The 25022-nt window shown below is 49.7% G+C and overlaps 1 protein-coding gene across 1 annotated transcript; it reads left to right on the top strand.

The window, feature by feature from the left end:
• The first annotated feature begins 3949 nt into the window (after positions 1-3949).
• LOC144276486 (C-C motif chemokine 3-like) lies at positions 3950-5194 on the top strand. The gene is made up of 3 exons (XM_077836585.1): positions 3950-4025; positions 4356-4470; positions 5067-5194. Exons 1-3 carry the CDS (start codon positions 3950-3952, stop codon positions 5179-5181), a joined length of 306 nt encoding a protein of 101 aa, XP_077692711.1. The 3' UTR covers positions 5182-5194.
• The last annotated feature ends 19828 nt before the right edge of the window (positions 5195-25022 follow it).

Raw genomic sequence — 25022 nt, 5'->3', positions numbered from 1 at the left:
GTCTTTTGAGGGTTCTTTATTTTTCAGGATGTTTAACCCTTTCTAGCCATGCGTCACAACTCCATCACAGAAAAACAAGGCACAGCTTTGGGGGAGGTTTCTGAAGTTTGGTTAATGGGGGTGTGACAGAGGCCGGCCTTGGAAGCATGGACTCTTCAAAGACTATTACAGTGAGATGTGTCAGATGTGGTGCATGCACGGGAATTCGTAGACTTATGGACCAAGGAGTGGGGTGTGTGTTGTTGTGCTCCTGGCTCACTGGGTGGGTTTCCAGTGGAAGCTGGAATCATGGGGGAGGTAATTATTGCAAATTCCTAATGCCCGGTCTGCAGATATTCATCCCTTTGAAGCTTCACCCCCTGCGGCTAGGGGCATTGACTGGTTTTACCTGGGTCAGGAGGTCAGGGAGACAGAGGCCCCCAAACTGTATAAAGGTCAACCTGATCTGACTCACATCAGTCTCTCTCTGGAACAAAGAACTGGCAAACATGTGTACGGACCTGCCAGGAACCCATGTGAATGATCGGTGACACCAGGTAAGCTTAGAATCACAGTCCCACAGGATTAAAAGGGACTGCAAGGGTCAGCTAGTCTCCCGCCCGCCACGATGCAGGATTTGTTGTGTAAACCATCCTGGACAGGTGGCTCCAGCCTCCTTTTGAAACCTCCAGTGAAGGAGCTTCCACAACCTCCTTAGGCCTCTGTTGCATTGTCCTACTGCTCTTACAGCTAGCAAGTTTTCCCTGAGGTAAATCTGCTAAATTGCTCTGCTGTAGTTTGAACCAATTGCCTCTTGTCCTGCCTCTGTGGCAAGAGAGAACAACTTTTCTCCATCTTTTTTATAGCAGCCTTTCAAGTATTTGAAGACCGTTATCATTTCCCCGCTTAATCTCCTCTGTTCTGAATTAAACATGCCCAGGTCCTTCAGCCTTTGCTCCTATGGCTTGTGTTCACTCCCTTTGATCATCTTCATCACTCGCCTCTGGGTCCTTTCCGGTTTCTCTACATCCTTTCTTTTTAATTCCCTAGCTCGCGTGTACTGTTTTATAGTCTACTTTTGCTGTCATGCTTTAGTTCTAAACAAACACTTTGCCTTTGGAAGGCTGGCTGGTGGCAGGTAAACCCTGTCATTGCCCCTGGGAGAGAGCAGGACTGCAGGGGCTGACCTAGTCACACCGGCTGGGATAAGCACAGTGAGTTTAGGCAGGAAATTGCAGCCAAAATCCCTGGCCTGGCGGGAGGGGAACATGCGACCCCGCCCTGAGAAAGGTGACAGCCAGAAGCACAGGCACTGAGCTTTACTTTTCCCAGTGGGTGCTCCACCCCCGCTCTGCCCCGAGGCCCTGCCCCCCGAGACCCCACCCTCGCTCTGCCTCTTCCCACCCCACTCTGCCCCCTCCCTGTGGTCCCACCCACTCACCCGCTGCTTGCTGTTCTCCACCCTCCCCCAAGCGCCTCCCTGAGTGGTGCCGCCAATCATCTGTTTGGCGGTGCCCCGATTAGCTGCTCGGTGGCGCTGCCCAAGAGCTGTGGCTAGTGCATGTTGAGCACCCACTATTTTCCCCATGGGGGCTCCAGCCACAGAGCACCCACAAAGTCTGCGGTTATGGCTAGAAGCCTGAGATCTGAGTGGGGTGCCCTCAAGGAGGCCACAAAGGGGGCAGAGGTGCAATTGCCCCAGCACAGTGATGGGAGTTTGGATGATTGGAGTTCGGTTTTTTAAACAGACCCCATGTATTTTAATGGCACTGAGGGTATGTCTACACAGCGAAAAAAAGCCCACGGCGGCGAGTCTCAGAGCCCGGGTCAGTAGACTCAGGCTGTGGGACTGAACATGGCAGTTGAGACATTCAGGCTCGGGCTGGAGCCTGGGCTCGGAAACCTGGCGAGGGGGAGGTTCTCAGAGCCCCGTCTGCACCCCAAGCCTGACCATCTACACTACTATTTGTAGCCCTGCTGCCCAAGTCAGTTGACCAGGGCTCTGAGACTTGCTGCTATGAGACTTTTTGCATTGTAGATGTACCCTAAGACTGGCTGGGATTTGCAAAGGAACCTCAGGGACCTATTACTATTAAAGAGCTTAGTCTCAGTAGGCACCCAAATCCCTTTGAACTCCAATGGGAGGTGAGTGCCTAACTCCCCGAGGCCTCTCGGAAAACCCAGCATGTTCAGTCAACCTAGAGTGCACTCAGGCAGGGGATTCTCCCAGAAAGTTGGTGGGTAAGGGGACATGAAGCTGAATTATGTATCATTCAACTACCCTTTCCTGGTGGATTCAGAAAGGGTTGGAGTACCTCGCTGTGCTGCTACAGTTTCACCTGGATAATATTTGGGTGAGCGAAACTACGATAATATCCTTGCCCCTCGAACATGAACAGTTTCCCAATATTTAGGGCTTTGTTTGGTTGTTTTTGTTAGGAGGAGAAATTAAGGATCCAGTCAGGTGTTTCTTTGGTGCAGTCCTGTTTAAATACAAAGAACACACACAACGCCCTGTTTGTCTCAGCACAATAGGAACAAAGACCAGTTTCTTTGCTCATAATTCCAAGCCTTCCTTTCCAGCCAGCTCTCTGCCCCCAAAGAAGCTTACTCTCTTGGCTTCCTCTCAGGGCTATGCTATGAGCACTTCTCTGGCTCTCTCCTTCTGACACACACAGCTGCAATCCAGTCGAAGACTCAGTCCAGGCATTTTCAATCAGTTTCCAGGGAAACCCCTCTTGTTATCCCTGAGTTAGTTCTTGCTCAGGCCAGTGCTTTGAGTGGTGGCTTCTATTGTTTCAGCTATCTTACTCCATAAAGGAGCTTAGTTGCTTCCTCCATTTAAGCTGAATGAAGGGTAGCTAGCACACCCAGAAGTTTTCAGTGAGATCTGTGACTGCCCAGAGAGCAAAGGTACACCTCTGGCAGCTAACCACATGCTGCAGCATAACAATATTTTGCTTTTCTCTAGCCTGTTCCATCCAAGGCTTCCAAAGCTCTCTATAAACACCAACAGAATTGAGCCTCACTGCCCCCTGGGTGAGGGGTCAGTATGATTGTCTGCAATGACTAGTGGGAAAGGTGAGGCACAGGGAAGGGGAATGACTTGCCCAAAGACACACAATGAGTCAGTGGCAAAGTGGGTACAGAATCCAGATCCCCTGGCTCCCAGCCCTGTGCTCCAACCACTCAACCCTGGTTCCTCTGGAAGTAGCAGTTGATCATTGATGGTGTTTGGGGTCCCCTTCTCTTTTCATGGGAGAAGGTGCCAAGGGTAGGTATGCAGAATGGCAAGGCAAGTGTCCCCCACATTCCTCAACCTTGGTCTGAAGGGACCTGCATTTCAAGCGGTGAGAGGACAGGTCAGCCTCCATGATGCATGGGATCTTGGTGTCTCTGCTGGAGCTGTCACCAAGAAGGCTGACTGAGTTGGTTTCTTCTGTGATGCAGATGCTGTTCTTAGAACTAAGAGCAAGAAGAAGCTGTCACAAGGAAATGACCCTTGATCGACAGCTTCATTAGATCCAGCGACTTCTAGGTGAATGGTCCCATATCTCCTCTAGTTACTAATGTCCTGAGAAATGCATCTCCCCGGCCTCTTCTCCGTGTAAAGACTGGTGGGTGATTTCAAAGAAAAAGCAGCAGATAAGGTGCTGGGTGGACTCACATCCTTTTCCCTCTGTCACTTGCACCATGCCTTGCAGCAGCAGGATGGAATTGCCCAGTCATAGACCGCAATCCTTGCACTTCCCTCTTCTGCTTCTCTTGATTCAGCAGACTTTGTTCCATTGTATCACCACTGTCTTATCATGGCATTTCCTGGGAGGTGACAGCATTGACACCATCGCTTAGTGTCCCCCCCTATAAAAAGAGGGGAGACTCCAGGGTCCGGTATCAGCTGCACAAGGAAGCAAAGAAGAAATCCCATCTCTGGTTCTCCACCTGCAGCTCGTCCCCACCTGACAGCAACATGAAGGTCTCTGTGGCTGCCCTCACTGTTCTCCTCATCGCTGCCTTCTGCTTGCAGGCCTCAACAGCTGGTCCACGTGAGTCCAAGATCCGTCTGTGGAGTGGTGATCTCTCTCCCCTCCATCTCCCCAGGCTAGCGAGACAGTGACAGCGGGCAATGCCTGGGCACACACTCCTTCTGAGCTTTCATTGCCGGTAGGGAGAGGCAGGCTTGCCCCTTCTCTCTGCCTTACTGAAGGATGAAGCTGTGATGTGAGGTAGCCCCCACACCAGACAGCTCAGAGATCTCTCTGGGAACCTCCCTCAGAGCTAGGTGTTAGCAGGAGCCCCTTTGCTCCTACAGAGAGGGAGCTCTCCAAGCCATCGATGAGAAAGACCAACCATGATTCTCTTGTCTCCTCTTTCAGAGGCACTCCACTCCCCAAGTGTCTGCTGCTACAGATACTCTCCCAACCCAATTTCACGGAGCCGCGTGGTGAAGTATGAATACACCAGCAGCAGCTGCTTCCAGACGGCTGTGATGTGAGTATAATACCCAGCCAGATACCATATTCTCCAGGAGACCCCACCCCACCCCACAGGAAAGTTCCTCCTGGGGCACCAAGTAATTTGGGATGTCATTAGCACAGCCTGTGAGAGAGACAGTCCTGAGCCCTCGGCTAGCTTTACGGTTCTCTCAATTAGAAACAGGCTAGGCTCAAGGGGGTTTTCAGCCCTCCGCCCCACCCCAGATGTTGAGTCCATAGACCTATAGTGCAGTGTCACAGCTGGGGAAGCAGTGGTGGGAACTGGAGGGTGGATTTCCTCCTCTGACTGGCTGCGAGAACCTTTTGGTGAAATTCAGCCAATTGCAGTGAAACTCTTCCTGAGCGTTATGAATAAGCTGGTTTCTGATTGGCTGAAGATTTTTGAAAAACCTGTTAGTAGTGAATAGTGGGTGGACACCCAGCAATCCAATGGGCCAGCAGAGCTGCCATTAGCTATGGGCCGTTGTGTCCTTAGGACCATTCGTCCCCTTTGCAGTAGCAGAGTGTTTGCTCTGAAAACAGGACCCATTTTCCTCCGCCGCCCTTGAGAGCTGGTACCAGGCGTTTCTAACTGGGGTTTTCTCTCTGCAGCTTCACAACCATCAAAGGCAAAAAATTATGCACCAATCCAGATGAGAAATGGGTCCAGGATATTGTGACTCAGCTGAGAGCCAGGGAAGCCGTTTCAAGGGCACGCTTAGCCTAGGGTCTGACATCACTTCCTGCCAAGCATCTTCCCAAACGGATTTCCAGGAAGCACTTTACCTCCTCTCAGCCTTTGAATCCTTACGGGCTATTTGTCCCAATTAGCGTTGCACTGTGAAAGATGGCGCTGAATTGTACTTAAGGGAATTTTAATGGCTCTGAATTGTATTTAAGGGAATTTTAATGTATTTGTCATGTGAATCGTGAAATATTTCATTCTCCTTTGTATTTGTTGGGTTTAAGTTTTATTTATTTTACAAAAAAAGAAAAATAAAACAAAAAATGGAAACTCTTGGGCTAATTCTCCTGCTGCAGGCATCCTGTCTGTCTTTTCTATTCAGACCTCAAGCCTGCAAACACGTGCTTAACTCGAAAGCACTCATCCCATTGGAGTCAGTGGGACGACACATGCTTAAAGCTACGCAAATGCCATGTGTTTGCGGGATCAGGACCTTAGACTGGAGGTTCTTTTGGGTGGGGGTGGGGGTGTGTCTTACTCTGTTGTTTATACAGCACCTAGCACAAGAGGGCGCCTAACCAGATCAGGGTCTCGAGGCACTACTGTGGTATGAGAAAATCCTAGGCATTAAGGCTGCTATTGAAGGCTTCTGAGGGTGCCCTGGCTAGTAAATCTTTCTGCACACAAACAGCTGGACGCCCTTCTCTCTGGCTGGGAGGCGGGCGCCCGTGCAGCAGGCTGGGGCTGGAGCTGGAGCTGCACTGTGGAGTCTCCGTTTGAGCACTGGGTGGGTTTATGGTTACATGGGAGGGAGCACGCATTGCAACTGAGAAGCAGAATTAATGGGACAGAAGACAGAGGAGAAGGAGGGGAAGGGGCAGGACAGGATGAGGAGCGGCACTGTCAATTGACATGCTGTCAATATTTAACTCTTGCTAAGATTCATTCGGGTGCAGGCGCTGCAGAGGGGAGAGATTGCTGAATGTAGGCATGCATCTGATGGAGTGAGCTGTAGCTCACGAAAGCTTATGCTCAAATAAATTGGTTAGTCTCTAAGGTGCCACAAGTCCTCCTTTTCTTTTTGCGGATACAGACTAACACGGCTGCTACTCTGAAACCTGAATGTAGTTGTTTGTTTCCCTAATTCAGGAAAATTGCTGTCTTATTGCTAGGATGGGAGCAGCCCTACAGGGCAAAACAACTTAGCAACAGGGCACTTTTAATGAGGATTTAGCAGGTAGCGTTCACTATGATTTGAGTTTGCTCTTTCTTTGAGCAATTCTTGTCAAAGTGGATTAGTTCCGTTTATACAGGATCGGGTTTCAGTAGGAAATTCGGCTCATTCTGAGGCAGCAGCAACCTGTGCATCATCCCACGGAGTTCATATAGAGCAGCAGCTGTTTCTGGTGGTACTGATCTATTTCCCTTCCTGCTAGGTGTAGCTCCTTAACCAATTTACATGCCACCTGTAGATCCTGGCTTGGCAGCGTCCATTCCCCCACGTAGATTCAAGGTGGCACTACGAGACAAGAGGTTGTTTTAAACCAGCTTTCCAGTGGTTTGTGATCTTTTACCACAGGAATCTGGTCTTTCCTCTCTTTCCATTGAGAGCCAGAGGCCATTACCAGCATCTCCTCTTCGACCTGGTGGTAGCTTCTTTGTCTCAGATCTGCGAAGGGACTTAGGCGTTGCAATGCTCAGCATCATGGCACCTCCCTTACAGTCACCCAGAAACATCTCAGGAACAACATTGCAATCCGCAAGCCCTACGTTGGACGCTCAGGCTCCCTGTGCCATGAGGGGGAGAGAGACACACCTTGCCTGTGGGCTGCAGGACCCAGCATACTAGGCAGGGAGTTCCCTACACTAGCCACCGGGAGATGCTGATCAGAGTTAAGCATCTGTGTCCGGCCTGCAGGGAGGCTCTAGCTCTAGTGAGCGATCCATGAATGGGAACCCGCTGCCTCAGGCGCCGAAGTAGTTTCTTGCGGGAACGAGTGAGGCCCCTGCCTCGCTCCACACAAAGCGGCTAGAGGAGGAGGCCAGCACGCCACACCTGTTAGTCCAGCGGTTAGAGCCCTCACCTGGGAAGGGGGGAGACCCAGGTCCAATTCCCCTCTCGGCCGGAGCAGGACAAACAATTTGAACAAGGGTCTCCTACCTCTCAGGTGGGTGCGCTAACACTGGGCTATGGGACACTCTGATGGGGGGTGTCAGTCCATCCATCCATCTCTCCTGTTGAAGCTGTTCCACTGTGGATATATAATGAAAAAATTACTGGAGCAGTGAGATGGAGCCCTGGGTCTTCCACCTCCCACGTGGGTACCCTAACCACCATGCTATACAGTCTCTCTCTCTCACCTGCTTACTTTTTAAGTATTTGGTGACCATGCCTACAGTGGGTCCCAGCTGCCAAATTCAGGGCAGACTGCAAGAAACAGGGCAGACACCCCCCCAAGCTGGGGTTATTCTCACATTAGAATTCACCAAGCCAGCAACCAAAGTGAGCTCTTGTATCACCACTCTGGTGAACAAGACACTAAAAACACAGTCCCCTTAGGCAATCCAGGCCCTGTCACCACCCAGGCAGCTGGTCTTCATGGTGAAAGGTTACTGAAAACCAGATTCACTATACATAAAGTTCTTCTAATCCCAAAGGATCAGCCACTCCCCCAGGTCAATGTATATATAACTACTTTAGATCTTATCAAAGGCCATGTTTGTAGTCAATCCTTTAATAACTAAAAGCTAAAGGTTTATTATTAAAAAGAAAAGAAGAGAATAATTCAGTGGTTAAAGGAATCATACCTCACAAGTGATTTCAGAATCTGTAGATCAGGTTCACAGCAGGGATGGAAGTCTGCTAGTCTCTCTGGTTCACCCAAACGGATTGGGGGTCCATTGTCCAAAGCTTCCGTTTGTGAGAAAATCACAGTCCAGAGGTGAGGAGCAGGCCTGGAGACAAAGCAGTGATGTCACAGTCTCCTTTTATACTTTCAGCCCAAGTGCCTGGAAAGTTACTGGCCAAAGATGGAGTCTTGGATCACATGTCCTAACATGCCTTGCTGAGTCCTGGGGCAGACATTGCCTGAAATGTCTCCAAGAGAGGCTCACTGGCCCAGCTGATTGTAGTAATGGCCCATCAACCCAGGGATGTCTAGTCTGGATGTAAATTTGCCTGGTGGGTGTCATCCCTGAACAAAACATAGCTGAGATACAAACACCTAGCCAATACTCATCCTCAGATACAAGGGCAATACATGGATTTAAACAGGATAATCACACTGGACAGTTTATAACTTGTCCATTGACATACCTTGTACAAGATTTATTGCACCTTTGTAACAGTGGGGACCGGATCTGTGTAACTAGTTATCTTCCATTTTACCCAGCATCACATATTTATCCAAAGTGGAACAGCTTCACCAGGAGAGACTGAGGAAGCTGAGGGGGAGTTTTGGGGATCACAGTAGTGCCTAAATCTGGGATTTAGGTGCCTAACTCCTAAATCTTGGGTTTAGGCACCTAAATCCCTCTGTGGCTCTGGGCCTTAGCGCCCACACAGAATAGATTTTGCTTAATAGCTTATCATCCCACTCTCCCCATCCCTGTTGATCCTGTGAAGTGGGCACTTCGGCTATTGATTTTATTTCATCTGCTTCATCGGTTGATCATGCTCAGTTTATGTCCAATGCAGAAAATTTCTATACGACCAATTTTTGACTTTTAAGTAGAATGTTACGTGTCGTTGTCTCATTCTCTGCAATCCCACAGACACTGGTCACTGTGTAGTGTGTGGTCCCTTGCTCACATTATGATGTTATCCATTCTCACTGCAGCATCACCCTTAAAAATCAGAGTAAATCACTTTTCGAAACACTTTGGAAGCCCAATAACTACCTAAAAGCATTCGCCGACACCTACAGGACTACATCCTCAGCCAGTGTAAATCAGCCCAGCTGACTTGTCTTCAGTGGAGGGATGCTGATGTACACCATCTGAGGTTCTGGCTCGTAACATTAAAGTGATTAATTAAAATACACTAATTGGAGCTTGACCAGTCTAACTTCATTTGCAGAATGCTGGTTCTTTGTTTGATACCCAGCATGTCTTTTCTTATCTGCCACCCCTTGCTTCAATAATTTTCCCTGACTAATGCCCACGTTGTATTTAAATCACAGGGATAGAGTCATAGCCTGACCTCATTCAGCTTTTCAGTTATAGCCACATGACTAACTTAGTGCACAGATGCGCTACCATCTCACCCGTTCCCAAATTGCTCATATTATCAAGATTACTTTAAAAAAGAATGCATCCCTCAGGGCAAATGAAATTTTCCTGTCTGGCTGGGTCACTGGAATCAGCCACACGTGTGTCGTAAGGCAGCATCCTCCTTCCAGGCACTGTAAGCCCCGCTCTGAGATCTCTGAGTGCAGCTCTGTGGCACTGACAGCCAACTCTGCTCTAACTAGTGCTCTGGCTGGCCAGGTCTCTGATCTGAGCACCACTGGCTGTCAGAGCGAGCTGTAACAGCTCACCAGGTGCTGGAGCTAACTCACGGTTTTAGCATAGTCCCGCCCGCACCAGTAACGTGACTCCTCCCCTGCGCAATGGGAAAGTGAACGTGACCCGGAAACTGCCTCACAGCAGCTGCCACCATGGCCTTGGTGAACCCGCTGGAGAAGCTGCAGGAGGAGGCAATTTGCTCCATCTGCCTGGAGTACATGGGTGACCCCGTGAGCATAGACTGTGGGCACAACTTCTGCAGGGCATGCATCACCACCTACTGCCAGGAGAAGGGGCTCGGGCCAGCGGGCCCGTGTCCTGCCCCCAGTGCCGGGTGGCCTTTCACAAGAGCAATGTCAGGCCCAACAAGCAGCTGGCCAATATCGTGGAGACCATCAAGCAGCTGGGGCTGCTGCCGGCCAAGGGGCAGCCAGAGGCGCTCTGCGGGAAACACGAGGAGAAGCTCAAGCTCTTCTGTGAAGAAGACGGGGAGGCCATCTGTGTGGTGTGTCGAGAGACCCTGTCACACTGGCCTCACAATGTCTACCCCATTGAGGAGGCGGCCCAGGTGTACAAGGTAGAGGGGTGCTGGGCTGAGGGTCTCCAACCCTCCAGGGGTGTCCTGGAGTCTCCAGGAATTAAAGATTATGTCATGGGATGAAACATCCAGGAATACGGCCAACCAAGACTGACAGCTCGAGCTCCCAGGACAGCAAGGTCCCCACTTAATCCACAGCTTCCCCAACACACCCCTCCATCTTCCAGTGTAAGGGGCGTGGCCAGGGAAAAGGGGGTGTGGCCAGGTTGTCTGCATTCTGGGGACACCCTCCACTACAACTATGACTCAGTCTTATGGGGCGGTGGGGTGGGGGAGGGCGATTCAGTTTCAATGGCCCATTCATGGCTGACTGAGCCTGCCCACTTGGAGCCAGCTGTGATGGTGGTTTTGCGATGTGAACCCCTGCCTCACTAGGGCTGGGCTGAGACCCAGCAACTCATTCCGCGCAGGCCACAGAGCGGCCAGCAGATGGCAACAGGCTTTGGGCACAACTACCTGGGACTGGACCCCCGTTTCTTATTCCATAGTTCCCCTGAGCCATCCTACTCCCCTTAACCTAGAAGTCCCCAAACTGGGGGAGAGGGGTGCGTGCTCCCCAGGGGGGCCAGCTGGGGCCCAGGCCAGCCCTCACAGAGGGGCAGGTAGGGCATGCCACTCAGCTCTACTCCTGGCCCCAGCCCCAGCTGCTGGCCCCAGCTGCCAGGCCCGCATCTGGTGCCCCAGCTGCCCCGCCCCAAACCTAGCTGTGGCCCCAGCCTCGGCCCCCTTACCCTTGTCCGTGTCCCCCATGCCTGGAGCTGCGGCCCCACTCCCGGCCCTGAATCTGGAGGGGGTGGGGAGGGCGTGGAGACAGGTAAAGGGGGACGTGAGTAAAAAGTTGGGGGACCACTGTCTTAACCACTTCACTCCCAGTCTCCCGCTCAAGCCAGAGCCTGGAGAAACAGCAGCCCAGCTTCTGAGCGGGGCTTAGTGCTGCTCCAGACGTGAAGAGGGAGGGCAGAGGTGGCTGCTCCCCACCTTGGCAGCCCCGGGATTCTGGGGCTGGGGATTGATCTGGGCTCCTAGGGTTGTTTTGGCAGCAGGGAATAGCTGGAGCACAGAGGTGCCTTGGCCATTCCCTCCTCTCCATTCATGCCCCCTACACTGCAGGCCAGGACGAAGGGGTGTAGAGCTGCAGAGAACCTTTGCCACACAGGGATTCCCCTTATGCAAGGGCAATCCCAAGGCGGTCAGTGAAACCAGCTTTTCAGCTGCTTGGCACTGCCAGAGAGCCACAGAGCAGCAGGATCTGGGATCACAATCTGGATTGTTAATCGGTCACTAATTTTGCTCACATAAATCCAACGTGCATGTTTTTGTGCACACGTGGAAATGCAGGAACGGGGCATGCAAAGACATGCAGGGGCAACTTGGGGTCCACGAAATGACAGGACCCTTTTTGCACAGATTGCTCCTGAAACGCACCTGTAGTGGGAAGGCATTAAACTGCTGCGAATAATGAAGAATCTCAGCCCCTGTGACTGAGTTGTATAGAAGCCTATTCAGGGACTGGCAGGAAGACAGTTAATACTCCCTGAGCGGAGGAAAGATCACAGCTGCCTGATCTCAATGGAGGGATTGTCTGGGCAGTAGGGGTGGATCAGCTGTTAGAAATGTTAACTCTCTCCTTGCCAACCCCTGAAACAGGTTCTAGACACCCCATCACAGACTGGGGTGCACTTTTCAACCAGTTTGATAGGAAATGCAAATAGCTGAGATCAAGTCCAGCAGAGATGGGTCAATACTTTAGGAGAATTGACTGGATTTATTTTTCGTGTCAGATCAAACTCCAGAAATCCCTGGAACTGTTGTTGAAAGAGGTGGATGAAGTTCAGAAACATGCAATGGTGGAGAGGACAAAAACCCAGGAATGCACGGCAGGTGTTTGGGTTCCTGTATTAAAAAGGACACTTCTGACATCGATGCCCACATTTAAGAGAACACTGTCAACATGAAATATAGTTATTAAAAACAAGATAAATTACTTTAAAAATTAATAATAGTTTCAGGTACCACATCTGCTCCTTGGCCAATTTTACAAAAATCCATAACAACATTTGTGTATAAAACCCCCCCCCTGTTGCCATGAGAGACCCACGGAAACAAAGGAAACTGACTATACCAGGGAAAACAGTCAGAGTGACTAGGCACAAAATACTGGGAAATTCACAAAGTAACTGAATTGGAGAACAATAGGGGACAATCATTATTTTTCTTTAAGCTTGGGCTTTACGCATCATACCAGTAATCACAATAAAAGTCATGACAGCTGGCAGCACAATCGGCCCTATTTTAAACTAATGGCTATTCTCCCTGCCCCGGAAAAGCCTGAAAGTGAAACTGACTACAAATAAAAGTGAAGCTGAGTCCTTTGATTAGACAGAGCAGGAGCCAGATGCAAAGAATAAGCAAGGAGCATCAGCAATAACAAAGAAATCTGACTTTCAAAGATCTCTCACTTTTTACAGATTTGGGGCCAGAAGATACCATCTAGCCTGACCTCCTGTAGGCAGGAGGCAGAGAATTTCACCCAACAAACTGGCAGGTTATTAGTAAAATAAATCTATTTAGCTTAACAAAGAGATGGTTAAGGGGTGACTTGGGGGACAAATATTTGATATTGGGCTTTGCAGTCTATCAGAGAAACGTGATCCAATGGCTAGAAGTTGAAGCTAGACACATTCAGACTGGAAAAAAGCCACAATTTTTTAAGTGATGGTAATTTACCACTGGAACAATTTACCAAGGATTCTCCATCACTGGCAATTTTTAAATCAAGCTGGGATGTTTTTCTAAAAGCTCTGCTCTAGGAATGATTGTGGGGCAGTTCTGTGTCGTGTGTCACACAGGAGGTCAGACTAGAATGATCACAATGACCCCTTCTGGCCCAGGATTCTATGAATCAGCTTGTTTACAGCATGTGATCCTCAAGATAACAGTATCCCTTGGTTGCAGTGTAGGCACAGATGTGGGGATGTAAAGGCTGAGGAGGGTGTTATGAAACATGCCCTGTGACTGTGCCTTGTTTGACTCAAGGGTTAGGAAATCTCTCCTCCAGGGGCACAGCAAGGCAGCCCTGGAGTGCCCTGGATTTGTATATGAGGGTTATTTTTTCCCCAATTCATATTCCATGCAAATTAGTGCATGTGAAAGCACCCTGAGCACCCACAACTCATGTGGCATGCCCCTAGAAGGCCTGAGAGAGGCTTAAAAATCATGACAGAGTAAAGAAATTGAAAGGGTTCTTTTTATTTGCCTGGTGGTCTTCAAGCCTTTAGGGTCATAATTAACGACAATAGAAACATGGGAAGGGATATTGAACCTGGCGCATCAGGGTTGGAACCAGTCTCTGTTAGAGACCAGGGTGAGACCTAAGTGAGGGGCAGATTGTCCCCATTTGCTACGGCCGGGTGGGTCCTTCCACCTTCCTCTGAAGGGTCTGGTCCTGGCCACTGTCACAGACAGGACACTGGGCTCTGAGCCAATCTGGCAATGCCCATGTTCCCGGGGTGACCTCACTTCACATTTTCAAGCTTTTCCCTGTGCCCATGAGGGCCAGAAAGGTGCTTCTGAATGAAACTGAAGGCTGAGCTTCTCCTGCAGCCCTTGGCTCTGGCATCTGGGAAAACACCAGCTATCACGAGGCCCACAAGAGCTGTGATGCTCCGGGTCTGACTCAGCGGCCTGGGGAGCAGATGTGCTGGGACAGTGGCAGTGAAAACTTCCCCACGCCAGCTGCCCCCTGCTCTGGGGGATCACCTCTGGGGCTGGGGCTGGGGGAGAGCTCGCAGAGCGGCTTAGGTACGCAGGGCCACCCAGCCCCCCTGGGCTGAGATCTCCCCTTTTGTTTCAGTCTGAGTGCAAGGAGATCCCACTCCAGGCCTTGCGCCTCCTTCCGTGGCTGCCAAGAAGGGCCCAGTCCAGGGAGAGCCAGGTGTTGGCAGCAGTTGCCGTGCGGCAGGACCTGGGACCCCAGCTCCACTCACACAGGCCACACAGGTCATTAGACGGGATAAGGCGCAGGGCATCGCTAACCAGCGCTAGACGCTGGATACCGCCCTCCTGAGCCTGCACAGATGGGCTGCTCGGCCCTGCGCAGCGGCTGCTTTGAAGAAGGCCGGGCATGGTGGTCTACGGCCTCTGAACCGATTCACAGGGGCTGTAATGCACTCACTGCGCTGGGCTGAGCAGAGCAGCCCCGTCCTATTCCTTAGCGTCTGCTGCCATCTAGAGACCATTTTATTTAAACATGGTGTAATAATTCCCTCTCGAGTTAGACTGAATCATCTAGTCTAACCCCCGCCATGATGCAGGATTTGTTGTGTCTAAATCATCCCGGAGAGGCAGCTCCAGCCTCCTTTGGAAACCTCCAATGAAGGAGCTTCCACAGTCTCCCTAGGCCTCTGTTCCATTGGCCTCCTGCTCTTACACTTAGTAAGTTTTTCCTGAGATTTAATCTAACTCTGCTGTGCTGTAGTTTGAACCCATTGCCTCTTGTCCTGCCTTTGTGGCAAGAGAGAACAACTTTTCTCCATCTTTTTTATGGCAGCATTTCAAGTATTTGAAGACTGCCCTCTATCATGTCCCCCCTTAATCTCCTCTTTTCCACACTAAACATACCCAGGTCCTTCAGCCTTTGCTCCTATGGCTGCCATTCCATCCCTTTGATCATCTTTGTTGCTCGCCTCTGGATCCTTTCCAGTTTCTCCACATCCTTTCTACACACTGGTGACCAAAACTGGACATAGTACTGTAGCTGAGGCCTAACCAGGGCTGAGTAGTACGGGACTATCACCTCCTGTGACTTGCACATGACTCTGTTAATGCCACCTAAAACTGCATTTGCTTTTTTTGCAACAGCATCACATTGCTGATTCATGTCGAGGTTGTGATCCGCCCCAACTCCCAGATCCTTCTCAGCAGTACTGCTGCCAAGCCAGTTTTCCCCCATTCTGTATTTGTGCGTTTGTTTTTTCTTCCCTAAGTCTAGCACCTCACATTTGTCTTTGTTGAATTTCATTTTGTTGTCTAGCCCGGTTCTCCAATTTATCACGATCCCTCTGAATTTTAGCTCTATCTTCCAAAGTATTTGCAATCTCCTCTGCCTCCCTTCCCCTGCTTTGTGTCATCTGCAAATCTGATCAGTGTGCTCTCTCTACCTACATCCAGGTCATTAATAAAAATATTAAACAACACGGACCCAGAACAGATCCCATTGGAACCCCACTTGAGACCTCCTTCCAATCTGACATCATTCCATTAATAAAAAGAACAAGGAGGACTTGTGGCACCTTAGAGACGAACAAATTTATTTGGGCATAAGCTCTTGTGGGCTAAAGCCCACTTCATCCGACAGTTACTCTTTGTTTGCAGTTATTTAATCAATTATGTATCCACGTAATGGTTGTTCCACCGAGCCCACATTTCTCTAGCTTACTTATCAGAATGTCACGTGGGACTGTGTCAAGAGCCTTGCTGAAGTCCAGGTATATTATGTCCACTGCATTCCCCCTATCTACCAAACCAGTTACCCTCTCAAAGAAGGAAATCAAGCTAGTTTGGTGTGATTTGTTCTTAGTAAATTCATGCTGGCTGCCAGTGAGCACCCCTTCATCCTTCTGGTATTCGCAAATTTAATGTTTTATACATTGCTCTAGCATCTTCACAGGTATCAAGGTCAGGCTGACTGGTCTATAATTCCTCAGCTCCTCCTTTCCCCCCTTTTAAAAGATGGGCACTACATTAGCCCTTCTCCAGTCTTCTGGGACCTCTCCTGTCATCCATAAGTTTGCAAATGGCTCTGAGATTTCTTCAGCTAATTCCTTCAGTATCCTGGGGTGAAGAGCATAAGGCCCTGCTGACTTGGATTCATTCAACTTACTCAGAAGATCTCTGATATTTTCTTTACTTATCCCAATCTGCGTCCGTTCCCCTTTATTGTCTATGATAACTTTGCTAGTCGTCTGGTCACGTTATTTTTTGTGTGAAGACTGAATCAAAGTAGGTAACAAGAACAAATGATCGTGTTTTATCAAAAGAGATCTAATCTGATTGATTAGTGTAGGCCTTGATGGTGGACGTATAAACCCTAAACTTTGTACCTCTGAAAGGTGTGATGATATTTACTTCTAGTACATTATTCAGCCACTAGATGTCTCTGTGCTGCAGACAGTTCCAACTAGGGTCTCATCCCTGGAATACCATGGAGTTGAAGCTGGAGCTCAAGCTGTGTGGAAACATATTGGTTTTTCTTTAGTTGTCTTGTTAAGTAAATGCCTCCTGGTTAAGATGCACTGTGATTTTGTATATCCTCTCAGTTACTCCAGTGGTTTATGATTTTAATCCATGCCGTTGATACTTCCTCTTCTTGCTCCTGTGTATTTTTCTTTCCAAAGGAGGTAGTTAAGAAAAAGAGAGAGAGGATTGTGACTGAATTTGGGAAGCTGCACCAACTGCTGGCTGAGGAGGAGAAGCTGCTTCTGCAGAAGCTGGAAAAGGAAGAGAAGATAATCCTGCAGAGAATCAACAGAAACCTAACCAGACTTCTAGAGCTGAGATCCTCTCTGGACAAGCTGATCCTGGAGATAAGGGAGAAGTTCCAGCAGTCAGCAGACAGATTGCTCAAGGTGAGCGGGTGGCAAAGATCCCCTCTCTCCAGACAGGCAGAAGGGAAAGGGACTTGGATCCCAGGACACTGGAGTCCAGGAGTTAGGGTTAGATCCCCTGACACTGGAGTCCAGGTGTGTCTGACTCTTCCCACTGCATTCAATTCTCTGCTTTACTAACACCAGCTTGTGCCTAGGAGGCTCTGGCCCCTGCTGGGAGAGGGGTGCAGAACCACCCTGCCCCCAGGGGGCATTAGAGCAGGATTGGTCTCCAGGGAGGCACAACTCCTGCTGGTGCTTCCAGATGTGTAGGGAGAGGACACCCCCCACCCCACCCTTTAGGTCCAGAGGATGCAATGCGTTACACCCAGTGCACCCAACCCGCTCTGCTGGCCAGTGGGAGGACATGGCCCTGACTGCTCCCTGCCCCCTTTGACGATGGCAAGTGCCCATAGGAAAGAGAAGCCCCTGCAGTCAGGATGCTGCGTCTGAGCCTGGTAGGGCTCCTGGCCACTCCTTCCCCCAGGTAGGGCTGGACACCATCGGTTCCATTATTTCCTCCAGGGAGTAGAAGAGCTATGATTTCTCAGGGCCAGAGCAAGACACCATGGCACCTAAGGTGAATGTGCGAGTTTGCGTCCATTCTCTGGTGGCTCCCTGCCCCCGCACTAGCTCAGCTGGGCACCTTTCAAGAGGGGCAGGAGAAGTGACGTCTAACCTGTGTTAGCTAACATGCAGGGTGGGATGTTACCCAGTGACTGCCCCACCACTTTCATTCAGGTCCATGGGGTGGACTGTGAGCTGCAAAGATCAATGCCATTGTCTTTTAAACCCAAACGGTGCCCCAGAGAGATCTGAGAAGAGCGGGTGTCAAGGTTCCTTCCCCACTCTGAACTCTAAGGTACAGATGTGGTGACCTGCATGCAAGACCCCCTAAAAGTATTTTTACCAGCTTAGGTTAAAACTTTCCCAAGGTACAAACTTTGCCTTGTTCTTGAACCGTATGCTGCCACCACCAAGCGTTTTAAACAAAGAACAGGGAAAGAGCCCACTTGGAGACGTCTTCCCCCAAAATATCCCCCCAAGCCCTACGCCCCCTTTCCTGCGGAAGGCTTGATAAGAATCCTCACCAATTTGTACAGGTGAACACAGACCCAAACCCTTGGATCTTAAGAACAATGAAAAATCAATCAAGTTCTTAAAAGAAGAATTTTAATTAAAGAAAAGGTAAAAGAATCACCTCTGTAAAATAAGGATGGTAAATACCTTACAGGGTAATCAGATTCAAAACATAGAGAATCCCTCTAGGCAAAACCTTAAGTTACAAAAAGACACAAAAACAGGAATATACATTCCATTCAGCACAGCTTATTTTACCAGCCATTAAACAAAAGGAAATCTAACGCATTTTCTAGCTAGATTACTTACTAACTTTACAGGAGTTGTAAGGCTGCGTTCCTGATCTGTTCCCAGCAAAAGCATCACACAGATGGAAAAACCCTTTGTTCCCCATGCCCCCAGATTTGAAAGTATCTTGTCCCCCCATTGGTCATTTGGGTCAGGAGCCAGCAGGGTTACCTTAGCTTCTTAACCCTTTGCAGGTGAAAGGGTGTTGCCTCTGGCCAGGGGGGATTTTATAGCCCTGTATACAGACAGGTGGTTACCCCTCCCTTTACAGTTATGACAGTGGGACAGGAGTGGCCTCTAGCCCAGTGATCCCAGCACTTTCCCAACAGATTCTTTAGATGGAGGCTGCTGGGTGGATGCTAACAGCTACATCTGGGTCCTGGGAGAAGGAAGTTACTCTGTATGGAATTACCATTCATTCTGAGCTGACGGGGGAGAATACAGAGCTGTAGAATGAGCAGATCATACCGAGGTTAGGTTCTTCGATGGGTCCTGTTACCATAGCAGCTGAGCACCTCTTCATCTTCAGTGCATTTAGCCTCTCACCCACCCCAGGAAAGCATTATTATCCCCATTTTACAGAAGGGAAACTGAGGTCCAGAGAAACGATATGACTTGCCCAAACTGACATGAGAGCCTGTGGCAGAGGAGGGAATTGCACGCAAGTCTCCCAGGTGCTAGGCCAGGCCCTCACCCTGGAGCCTCCTCCCCTCTGTGTTCATGGGGGTTTGCGCCAGGCGGTGCTGGCCAGCTCTCTGCACTGGCTAAAGCGCACAGCACTTTTCTGTGTCTCCTTTTCGAGCATGAAAAGCACTTTGAGCAGGTGCGTGTCCCGTTTGCTCCTGTTAACGGGTGTGGCTACTTCAAGGGGCTAAGCAGGAGATTTGCAGCCCCCAGTCTTCCTGCAAACACGGGTTCCACCCCGTGGTTTTCTTCCCAGGGGAAGTCTCACGTAGCTCACTAGTGATGGGAGCTAACCAGGAGAGGTCCCGTCTGTGCGCGCGGACAGTAAAGAATTCCTGGCACATTTACGAAGAGCAGAATCCGTTCACCCTGGTACCCCAAAGCCCAAGTCCCAGCCACTGTTGTGGAGCACGCTGTGTGCTGATTGGTTGCCAGCTCCCACCCCAGAGGTGGCTGCACTTGAGGGATGATATACCAGTTAGTGTTTGCTTTGGGTTGAGTTGCTGTAGAAATGCACCATGTTATTGCTCTGATTGCAGCTGAGAATGTTTCTTGATGAATTAATTAGTACATTAATTTCATCTCTCTCTCTGCCTGGGAGTGGCTACTGATCAATGACTGCAGGTAATCCTTGACCAGTAGTTATTTTGCGAGCGGTTGGTTGGGTGTAATTTACATTCAGAATTCAGGCTGCTGTGACTGGACACATGTCCCCTGCTATAGTTCTCTGCCCTGACCGGAAGAGTATAGTGCTTGGACTCAGATTTCTGGAGCATGATTATGAATTTGAAATGAGCCTAATAGTCAATGGACACCGCTGCTAGTAAAGTAATTGGCCCTGATCGGCATCCCCAGTCAAGGGGTGCACAGTGCAACCCCAGAAGGGGGTGCTAATGGTCTGAAGGGCTGTCACAGTGGCTGGGGATGTCAGCAGGGAGGCTCTGGCCATGCCTGCTATCACGGTCTATGCCAGCCTTGGGGAGGGGAGCACCAGAGGGGCTGTTCTGCCAGCTCCATGCATTGGGAGGCCCCCCCTTATGCTGGGTTGATCCTCCCCTGGATGGCTGGGCTGCCTATTTTGTGCTGACAGCACAAAGTGGCCTCAGGCTCAGGGCTGTTGGCTGGGATATCCCCGGAAAGTGAACGCGGAGAGGGCGTGGAGACAATCCACACACAGATGTTTCACAATGCAACTGGCTCCTTGCAGGGGATTGGCTGCTCTGCTTGCCCAGCTGCAGGCATTAGCTGATGATCAGCCGGGGGCTCTGTGCTGACCTGCTGGAATGTCTTCTTTCCAGGGGTGAAGCTGTGACATTTCAGGCTCCAGAGGCTTGCTCCGTGGCACTGAAAGAGAATTACAGCACAGGTATCGACCCTGCATTGTGTAAGAGAAACGAAAGATTTCCTGGACAGACGTCAGGACATGCTTCTACGGACACAATGTTCTGAAGATTCAAAGCAGGCTGCACTGCGGGGACAGGAGGACGGTGAAGAAATTTGGCAGCATGTGACCTCCAGAAGAAGAAAGGGGAGCATCCATGTACCAGCAGCGCAGAAACAGGTGAGCAACTGTTTTCATGTTCCCTCCACAGGTCCTAATGCGGAGAGTGGATTAGATGATACGTCTGAGGGAAGGGAGCAGAAGGAGACTCCGCCGATTGGAAGGCATGAGATGCACTGTCCTAGGGTTGGGGATTCCATGACCACCGCTCCCAAGAGGAGGCGGGTGGTGGTGGTCGGGGACTCTCTCCTGAGGGGGACTGGGTCATCTGTCTGCCGCCCCGACCGGGAAAACCGAGAAGTCTGCTGCTTGCCAGGAGTTAAGATTCGCGATGTGACGGAGAGACTGCCGAGACTCATCAAGCCCTCGGATCGCTACCCCTTCCTGCTTCTCCACGTGGGCACCAATGATACTGCCAAGAATGACCTTGAGCGGATCACTGCAGACTACGTGGCTCTGGGAAGAAGGATAAAGGAGTTTGAGGTGCAAGTGGTGTTCTCGTCCATCCTCCCCATGGAAGGAAAAGGCCTGGGTAGAAACCGTCGAATCGTGGAAGTCAACGAATGGCTACGCAGGTGGTGTCGGAGAGAAGGCTTTGGATTCTTTGACCATGGGATGGTGTTCCAAGAAGGAGGAGTGCTGGGCAGAGACGGGCTCCACCTAATGATGAGAGGGAAGAGCATCTTCGCAAGCAGGCTGGCTAACCTAGTGAGGAGGGCTTTAAACTAGGTTCACTGGGGGAAGGAGACCAAAGCCCTGAGGTAAGTGGGGAAGTGGGATACCGGGAGGAAGCACGAGCAGGAGCATGCGAGAGGGGAGGGCTCCTGCCTCATACTGAGAAAGAGGGACGATCAGTGAGTTATCTCAAGTGCCTATACACAAATGCAAGAAGCCTGGGAAACAAGCAGGGAGAACTGGAAGTCCTGGCACAGTCAAGGAATTATGACGTGATTGGAATAACAGAGACTTGGTGGGATAACTCACATGACTGGAGTACTGTCATGGATGGATATACACTGTTCAGGAAGGACAGGCAGGGCAGAAAAGGTGGGGGAGTTGCATTGTATGTGAGGGAGCAGTGTGACTGCTCAGAGCTCCGGTGTGAAACTGCAGAAAAACCTGAGAGTCTCTGGATTAAGTTTAGAAGTGTGAGCAACAAGGGTGATGTCGTGGTGGGAGTCTGCTATAGACCACCGGACTAGGGGGATGAGGTGGATGAGGCAACTAACGGAAGTTACTAGATCGCAGGCCCTGGTTCTCATGGGGGACTTCAATCACCCTGATATCTGCTGGGAGAGCAATACAGCGGTGCACAGACAATCCAGGGCTTTTTTGGAAAGTGCAGGGGACAATTTCTTGGTGCAAGTGCTGGAGGAACCAAATAGGGGCAGAGCTCTTCTTGACCTGCTGCTCACAAACCGGGAAGAATTAGTAGGGGAAGCAAAAGTGGATGGGAACTTGGGAGGCAGTGACCATGAGATGGTCGAGTTCAGGATCCTGACACAAGAAAGAAAGGAGAGCAGCAGAATACGGACCCAGGACTTCAGAAAAGCAGACTTTCACTCCCTCAGAGAACTAATGGGCAGGATCCCCTGGGAGAATAATGTGAAAGGAGTCCAGGAGAGCTGACTGTATTTTAAAGAATCCTTATTGAGGTTACAGGGACAAACCATCCCGATGTGTAGAAAAAATAGTAAATATGGCAGGCGGCCAGCTTGGCTTCACAGTGAAATCCTTGTTGATCTTAAACACAAAAAAGAAGCTTACAAGAAGTGGAAGATTGGACAAATGACCAGGGAAGAGTATAAAAATATTGCTCGGGCTTGCAGGAGTGAAATCTGGAAGGCCAAATCACACCTGGAGTTGCAGCTAGCAAGAGATGTTAAGAGTAACAAGAAGGGTTTCTTCAGGTATGTTAACAACAAGAAGAAAGTCAAGGAAAGTGTGGGCCCCTTACTGAATGATGGAGGCAACCTAGTGACAGAGGATGTCGAAAAAGCTAATGTACTCAATGCTTTTTTTGCCTTTGTCTTCACGAACAAGGTCAGCTCCCAGACTGCTGCACTGGGCAGCACAGCATGGGGAGGAGGTGACCTGCCCTCTGTGGAGAAAGAAGTGGTTTGGGACTATTTAGAAAAGCTGGACAAGCACAAGTCCATGGGGCCGGATGCGTTGCATCCGAGAGTGCTAAAGGAGTTGGCGGATGTGACTGCAGAGCCATTGTCCATTATCTTTGAAAACTCATGGCGATCGGAGGAGGTCCCGGATGACTGTAAAAAGGCTAATGTAGTGCCCATCTTTAAAAAAGGGAAGAAGGAGGATCCTGGGAACTACAGGCCAGTCAGCCTCACCTCAGTCCCTGGAAAAATCATGGAGCAGGTCCTCAAGGAATCAATTCTGAAGCACTTAGAGGAGAGGAAAGGGATCAGGAACAGTCAGCATGGATTCACCAAGGGCAAGTCATGCCTGACTAATCTAATTGCCTTCTATGACGAGATAACTGGCTCTGTGGATGAGTGGAAAGCAGTGGACGTGTTGTTCCTTGACTTTAGCAAAGCTTTTGACACGGTCTCCCACAGTATTCTTGCCAGCAAGTTAAAGAAGTATGGGCTGGATGAATGACTATAGGGTGGATACAAAGTTGGCTAGATTGTTGGGCTCAACGGGTAGTGATCAATGGTTCCATATCTAGTTGGCAGCCGGTATCAAGTGGTGTGCCCCAAGGGTAGGTCCTGGGGCCGGTTTTGTTCAATATCTTCATAAATGATCTGGAGGATGGTGTGGATTGCACCCTCAGCAAGTTTGCAGATGACACTAAACTGGGAGGAGTGGTAGATATGCTGGAGGGTAGGGATAGGATACAGAGAGCCCTAGACAAATTAGAGGATTGGGCCAAAAGAAATCTGATGAGGTTCAACAAGGACAAGTGCAGAGTCCTGCACTTAGGACGGAAGAACCCCATGCACGGCTACACACTAGGGACTGAATGGCTAGGCAGGAGTTCTTCAGAAAAGGACCTAGGGGTTACAGTGGACGAGAAGCTGGATATGAGTCAACAGTGTCCCGCTGTTGCCAAGAAGGCCAATGGCATTTTGGGATGTATAAGTAGGGGCATTGCCAGAAGATTGAGGGACGTGATTGTTCCCCTCTATTTGACATTGGTGAGGCCTCATCTGGAGTACTGTGTCCAGTTTTGAGCCCCACACTACAAGAAGGATGTGGAAAAATTGGAAAGAGTCCAGCGAAGGGCAACAAAAATGATTAGGGGACTTGAACACATGACTTATGAGGAGAGGCTGAGGGAACTGGGATTGTTTAGTCTGCGGAAGAGAAGAATGAGGGGGGATTTGATAGCTGCTTTCAACTACATGAAAGGGGGGTTCCAAAGAGGATGGATCTAGACTGTTCTCAATGGTAGCAGATGACAGAACAAGGAGTAATGGTCTCAAGTTGCAGTGGGGGAGGTTTAGGTTGGATATTAGGAAAAACTTTTTCACTAGGAGAGTGGTGAAACACTGGAATGCATTACGTAGGGAAGTGGTGGAATCTCCTTCCTTAGAAGTTTTTAAGGTCAGGCTTGACAAAGCCCTGGCGGGGATGATTTAGTTGGGGATCGGTCCTGCTTTGAGCAGGGGGTTGGACTAGATGACCTCCTGAGGTCCCTTCCAACCCTGATATTCTATGATTCTATCAGTCTATCCCAGAGCACTGTCTGGGCATGAGGGACATGCTGAAGAAATTCAAAGGTAAAGGGAAGCAGGTGATTGCAACACTGCTCCTGAACTGTGAGCTGTTGGGGTGTGTGAGTGCTTTGGTCTGTGTTTGTACAGGGCCTACCGCAAGGGGGTCCTGGTCCCAGACTGGGGCTCCTAGGCATTTCAGCAACATCCACAAGAAATAGTAATAATAATTTCCAGGTTGGATTCCCATTTACACTAAGGCCTGGTGTGTCACAGGCATGCACCAGTTTAACCAAGGTCTTGGCTACATGAGGAAAGTTGCACCAGTTTAATTTAAATTGGTTTTAAACCAGCTGAGTAAAAGTGGTGCAACCCACTGTGTGGACACTCATTTCAGAGTCAGAGGGGGTCGTTTTTGGTTGTCTTAAGCCAATTTCCAGTGGCTTTATGCAAAACCAAAACAAGTCAGGTTTAAAGTGAAATCAGAACATCCACGGAGCCTTGGGCACTCGTTTAACTAGATTGAATTAAAGTTGCATCTTTAGGTAAACCAGTGCAACTTTCTCATAGACACGTATGTTCAAACCAGTTTAGTTCAATGCATGCCAGTTTGTGTGTGAACTCTGTTAAAACAGTTTCAGATATTTTGATGTAGCAAAAAACCCAGATTAATCGGTTTTAGGGACCTATATGATCCCTGTAGTGTGTGTGTGTGTAGCTGCTTACTGAGCCCCCCACCATAGCGAGGATCACTTTGCAGGTACCCTGCCCCTGTTCCTTCTTACAGGCCCTTTCAACACTGCACACAGTCTCTGTGCAGCTCACAGCACCCTCCCCGGGGCTGATGTGATATCACATCATTTCATGCCATCCTCAGAGTCCTTAATCACAAAATAATTCAA

Source organism: Eretmochelys imbricata, chromosome 17 (assembly GCF_965152235.1).
Source record: "Eretmochelys imbricata isolate rEreImb1 chromosome 17, rEreImb1.hap1, whole genome shotgun sequence".
NCBI lineage: Eukaryota > Metazoa > Chordata > Testudines > Cheloniidae > Eretmochelys > Eretmochelys imbricata.
This window is presented reverse-complemented; position numbering and strand designations above follow the sequence as displayed.

Coding starts and splice junctions, on each gene's coding strand:
- LOC144276486 (XM_077836585.1), top strand. CDS start 3,950: ATGAAGGTCTCTGTGGCTGCCCTCACTGTTCTCCTCATCGCTGCCTTC. Junction 4,026..4,355: donor GGCCTCAACAGCTGGTCCAC/GTGAGTCCAAGA, acceptor CTCCTCTTTCAG/AGGCACTCCACTCCCCAAGT. Junction 4,471..5,066: donor TGCTTCCAGACGGCTGTGAT/GTGAGTATAATA, acceptor TTCTCTCTGCAG/CTTCACAACCATCAAAGGCA.